The sequence below is a fragment of the Zophobas morio genome, unplaced genomic scaffold (genome assembly GCF_036711695.1).
Source record: "Zophobas morio isolate AGI-343-1 ecotype UQ-CSIRO unplaced genomic scaffold, CSIRO_AGI_Zmor_V1 ptg000012l, whole genome shotgun sequence".
Lineage (NCBI taxonomy): Eukaryota > Metazoa > Arthropoda > Insecta > Coleoptera > Tenebrionidae > Zophobas > Zophobas morio.
In genome coordinates this window covers 9,433,749-9,439,406 of record NW_026972117.1, presented here as the reverse complement: position 1 = coordinate 9,439,406, position 5,658 = coordinate 9,433,749, and the positions used below count along the sequence as shown (strand labels likewise).

General features: G+C 39.4%; 1 protein-coding gene across 1 annotated transcript; it reads right to left on the bottom strand.

Moving 5' to 3' along the window:
* Nucleotides 1-4,367: 4,367 nt before the first annotated feature.
* On the bottom strand, nucleotides 4,368-5,012 carry LOC135128175 (nucleolar protein 58-like). The gene has a single exon (XM_064055070.1). It carries the CDS (start codon nucleotides 5,010-5,012, stop codon nucleotides 4,368-4,370), a length of 645 nt encoding a protein of 214 aa, XP_063911140.1.
* Between the last annotated feature and the right edge of the window lie 646 nt (nucleotides 5,013-5,658).

Here is a 5,658-nt window from a genome sequence, read left to right as displayed (position 1 = left end):
GATTTTCATAAGTTTTTTCGAGACTTTATTTTGCATTTTTGTTTAATATACTTAGCCATCTTTTCACAACAAGAAACTTAAAACATCGTTAAAATGGCACTTTTTTTACAAGGAAATATGAATTTTGCAATTATGGTGTGGAGCCTGTCGGTATTTCATTATACAAATTTTCCATTTTAAACTTGTTTTAAGTTTCTTGTTGTGAAAAGAAGTCTACACATATTAAAACAAACAGGCAAAAGTGTAAGCCCGCCCACCCACCCTATCTCAATTGTGATGAGTTTAACTGCAAAATACTTATTTCTTTACAAGAAATTAAAAACATGCTTTTGAGTATCGTGCTGTTCAAAGAAAACTATGTATATTAAGAAAAATAAATCCAAAGGTTACCCCCACCCATACCCGCCCCGATCTCAATTCTCAATTGTGATGAATTTTTCATTCGTTGTCAGATCGAGGGGCGGGGCTTAATTGCAAGATCTACATTTGCCTAGAAGAATTTACCATTTTACCCTTGGCTCACGACGATAAAAAAAATCATCCAAAATTTTGCCTTTTTTTCTTAAAATATACACTTATTTCGGCAACAAGAAATGGTAATTCGTTGAGAGAAATAAGGTTTGACAATTAAGCTCCGCCTAAATACCCCGTTTTTGTTTTTTTTTTGCCTAAAATCCGCTCTTTAGACTGATTACAATAGTGTGGTGTATAAGTTAAACAATGAACATGTACAGCCTTCACATCCTCTGATTAAAGAGGCGAACAACATCTTTGACAAGAAATATTGTATTCAATCACAATAGTTTTTGCCTGTAACTGGAAAATGTTGCCGCAATAGTCGGCGTTCTTTCATCGCAAGATTTATTGGAAAGTTTTGTATTTTTGGTTTTTCGCTGTATGTTTCATGTTATAATTAATGAATGATATTAAAAAGTCTACCCTCAAAATAATTTATTAATTTAACGGACCTACGTTGTGCTAATATATAATATACCGAAGTTGGTGCGAGTACTCGGTAATCCCGTCGACCTGTCATTTACTTTTCCCATCATTAAGATGCCTTGTAATTGTTGTTATTGATTTGTCACCAGTTAATCGTAATCGATTGCACTTGGAAGCACAGTGCCTACCTTTTATGTAATTGTGGAAACATAAACAATTACATTGCTGGATAATTTGACCCAATTTCACAGCGATTAAAACCCGTATTACAGTTAAACAACATCCAATTATCCGCCTTCCGTCGAAAAAAAGCAGGAACACCGTTTTCGATTAAGCAATTAAGAAAGTATCTCTTACTTTACCTTACCGAAAATCACGTAGCGAACCTTTTTTCACTTCCTCCTCACCGACCGAATGCAAATCTGGGCATTTTTTTCGTCGGACACGTCGCTCTGTGACATTCCCACAATTGGAACAAAGTAGATATTTGTTTTTGTTATTTTAGCGTTTTAGTTCTTTTCAAGCGGAAAACAACCGATGGAATCGCCGCGCATGCGTTCAAATGGGAAATACGAGGTGTTACTAATCGGCGTTTCCTGTCGCACCGAATCGCATTAAAACATTTTTATTTGTCGTTTCTTCTTCTCGGACTTTTGCAGCTTCGAGGAATATTCCCCAATTGTGAAGGTAAATTAACTGGAACCTGAACTCGATTAATGATCTCGGGGCTTTGTCGCGCCGGCCTGCACAGCGAACAATAAATTAAATAATTACGCCAGTGACAATAGACAAATACGGGTGTTCGAGATGGGCATCGGTTAAGGATGGATGGAGAACGAAGAAAAAACGAGATTTCGTTATTTCATTAATACCAAGACAAAAGCTCCGAAGCCAGAACTCTTCGCTACTTGAAGTAAGTAGTACTTCAGGTACTCGGATCTAGTTTTTGACACAGTTGAATAAAAAAATTGTTTTACCTTCACAGCACATCCTGTTCTGCAGTATCACGGTCGTGTTTTGTCACTAACAAATGATGAACCGATGGACTAGTGGATATTTCAAGTTTCTCACATAACTCAGACGTGTGAGACCGAGCAACGAGTCGTAGGTTGTAGTACCTGAAAATAAAAAAGTACTTTAGAAATGAGAGCGGTTCAAGCCATTTTATCTTCCGATATGATTAGTCAGTTTCAATTAAGGGAAAACAATTAATATGGTAAATATCTGTTTGATGTGATGCATATTTATAACGGCAAGTGTAGACCATATATCATTGTCTCAAACATGCTGATGCATCACGTCTTATTTCTCATGTAAGGTAGGTACGGCAAGATACATCTAATAAATAAGTCACTTGATGAAAGGTACTGACATATTGACTTGTCTTTGTCCGTGTGCCGCGTGATTTACTCCGAAAGTATTGTTGTGTTTTCGTTTTCTTATAAAGTAGTGAAAAACTAAACGTTGGACGAGTTATTTAATAAGTTATTTATAAGTTTATGGAAATATCAGAAAATATTTATTTAATTCATTTTAAGTTTTATATTTGAACTACAGAATACAAGCTAGATAGGACTGATAAAATGACAAGAGGCATTCAGCTGCACCTAAAAATAATTGGAACAGTCATAAATTTGTTCTGTCAACAAATTCTTAGGTAACTTGATCACACAAAAAAATCACCTAGTATTTGTTAGTATGGGAGGTTTCCTGGAGGAATCGAACACCTAACCTGTACAAATTTCGTGTAGGGGGTCATCAACTCCCGATTAAATTCCGTATCTGTTAAACTACGCTGTCAGTTTCAGAATAAAGAATATCCTCGAGAAAACGAATCATTAATAGTAATAATTGGTTGACGGTAATAATAATAAATTTTCCACATTACCCAACAACAATATATTGTCGATTACTTGGTTGTTATGTCGATATTTCAAAATAAATTAACTACTTGGTTCTCAGAAGAAAATCTGAAGGTTCTCGATTTTTTCCTTGTTTCCTTTTTTCCTTTTTTCGTTCTATCCTTGCTTCCTTCCTTTCTTCCTTCCCTCCTGTTTTATTTATTTTTTCTTTTTCAGTTATTCACCGGAAACAATAAAAATATTCCACACAACTTCGATTTACAGCAGCACTACTATTAAAAATAAAGAAATAAGTGGAATATTTAGCGAAAAACGTACATACAAAATTTTTCTTACGATTACTACTTCTTATATGAGTTTTTCTGATTTCTATATTTCTTTCTTTCTTGCCGTCTGCCCTTTTTCCTTCCTGTCGTTCTTGTTTTCTCCATTCCGTCCCGTCTTCCTCTTTTCGTTATTCAACATAAAGTGCATGAGAAAATTAAAACAACCTCAAATAATTAAACAATACTAAAATACAATTACAGGGAACAATTTATTAAAAACCAAGAGAAAAAGTGTTCGACAATCCTCGAATATTTTTTTATTTCGCAATTATTCCATTCATCATTTTGTCTTTCTTTCTATCTTGCTTTCATTCTCCTTTTTTTCGTCCGCTTCGTCCTTTTCGTCCTTTTCGTCCTTTTCGTCCTTTTCGTCCTTTTCATCCTATTCATCCTTTTCGTCCTATTCGTCCTTTTCGCCCTTTTCGTCCTTTTCGTCCTTTTCGTCCTTTTCGTCCTTTTCGCCCTTTTCGTCCTTCGTCCTTTTCGTCCTTCGTTCTTCATCCTTTCCGTCCTTCGTCTTTTTCGTCCTTCGTCCTTTTCGTCCTTCGTCTTTTTCGTTTTTGTCGTCCTTGTCGTTCGTCGTCCATATCGTCCATCGTCCTTTTCGTCCTTCGTCCTTTTTCTTCTTCGCCTTTTTCCTCCTTTGCCTATTCGTCCTTCGTCCTTTCCTTCCTTCGTCCTTTTCGTCCTTCGTCTTTTTCGTCATTCGTCTTTTTCGTCATTCGTCTTTATCGTCATTCGTCCTTTTCGTCCTTCTTCTTTTCGTTCTTGTCGTCCTTGTCGTCCTTCCTCCATATCGTCCTTCGTCCTTCGTCTTTTTCTTCCTTCGTTCTTTCCTTCCTTCGTCCTTTGCGTCCATGGTCCATATCGTCCATCGCCCTTTTCGTCCTTCGTCCCTTTCCTCCTTCGTCCTTTTCCTCCTTCGTCCTTTTCCTTCTTCGTCCTCTTTTTTCTTCGTCCTTTTCGTCCTTTGTTTTTTTCGTCATTCGTCCTTTTCGTCCTTCCCCTTTTCGTCATTCTCCTTTTCGTAATTCGTCCATATCGCCCTTCGTCCTTTTCGTCCTTGTCCGTGTCGTCCTTTGTCCATATCGTCCTTCGTCCATATCGTCCTTAGTCCTTTTCGTCCTTCGTCTTATTCGTCCTTCGTCTTATTCGTCCTTCCTCCGTTTCTTCCTTCTCCATATCGTCCATTGTCCATATCGTCCATCGTCCATCGTCCTTTTGGTCCTTCGTCCTTTTACTCCTTCGTCCTTTCTCCCTTCGTCCTTTTCATCCATCGGCCTTCCTCCTTTTCCTCCTTCGTCCTTTTCCTCCTTCGTCCTTTTCCTCCTTCGTCCTTTTCCTTCTTCGTCCTCTTTTTTCTTCGTTCTCTTTTTTCTTCGTCCTTTTCGTCCTTTGTCTTTTTCGTCATTCGTCCTTTTCGTCCTTCCCCTTTTCGTCCTTCTCCTTTTCGTAATTCGTCCATATCGTCCTTGGTCCTTTTCGTCCTTGTCTTCCGTGTCGTCCTTTGTCCATATCGTCCTTCGTCCATATCGTACTTAGTCCTTTTCGTCCTTCGTCTTATTCGTCCTTCGTCCTTTTCTTCCTTCTCCATATCGTCCATCGTCCATATTGTCCATCGTCCTTTTCGTCCTTCCTCATTTTCCTCCTTCGTCCTTTTCCTCCTTCGTCCTGTTGGTCCATCTTCCTTTTCGTCTTTGTCGTCCTTCGTGCATATCGCGTTTCGTCCATATCCCCTTCGTCCATATCGTCCTTCGACCATATCGTCCTTGGTCTTTTTCGTTCTTCGTCTTTTTCGGCCTTTTCCTCCTTCGTCTTTTTCGTCATTCGTCCTTTTCGTCCTTCCCCTTTTAGTCCTCCTTTTCGTCCTTCTCCCGTTCATAATTCATCCATATCGTCTTTCGTCCTTTTCGTCCTTGTCGTCCTCCGTCCATATCGTGCTTCGTCCATATCGTCCTTTGTCCTTTTCGCCCTTGGTCCTTTTCTTGCTTCTCCATATCGTCCATTGTCCTTTTGGTCCTTCGTCCTTTTGGTCCTTCGTCCTTTTCCTCCTTCGTCCTTTTCCTCCTTCGTCCTTTCCTCCTTCGTCCTTTTCGTCCATCGTCCTTTTCGTCCTTCCTCCTTTTCCTCCTTCGTCCTTTTCCTCTTTCGTCCTTTTCGTCCTTCCTCCTTTTCGTTCTTGTCCTTTTCGTCCTTGTCGTTCTTCATCCATATCGCGCTTCGTCCATAGCCTCTTCGTCCAATCGTCCTTCGTCTTTTTCGTTCTTCGTGTTGTTCATCCTTCGCCCTTTTCGTCCTTCGTCTTTTTCTTCCTTCGTCCATATCGTCCATCGTCCATATCGTCCATGGCCCTTTTCCTCCTTCGTCCCTTTCCTTCTTCGTCCTTTTCCTCCTTCGTCCTTTTCCCCCTTCGTCCTTTTTATCCTTCCTCCTTTTCGCCCTTTTCGTCCTTCGTCCTTTTCGTCCTTTTCATCCTTTTCGTCCTTTCGTCCTTTCTTCCTTTTCGTCCTTTTCGTCCTATTCGTTCT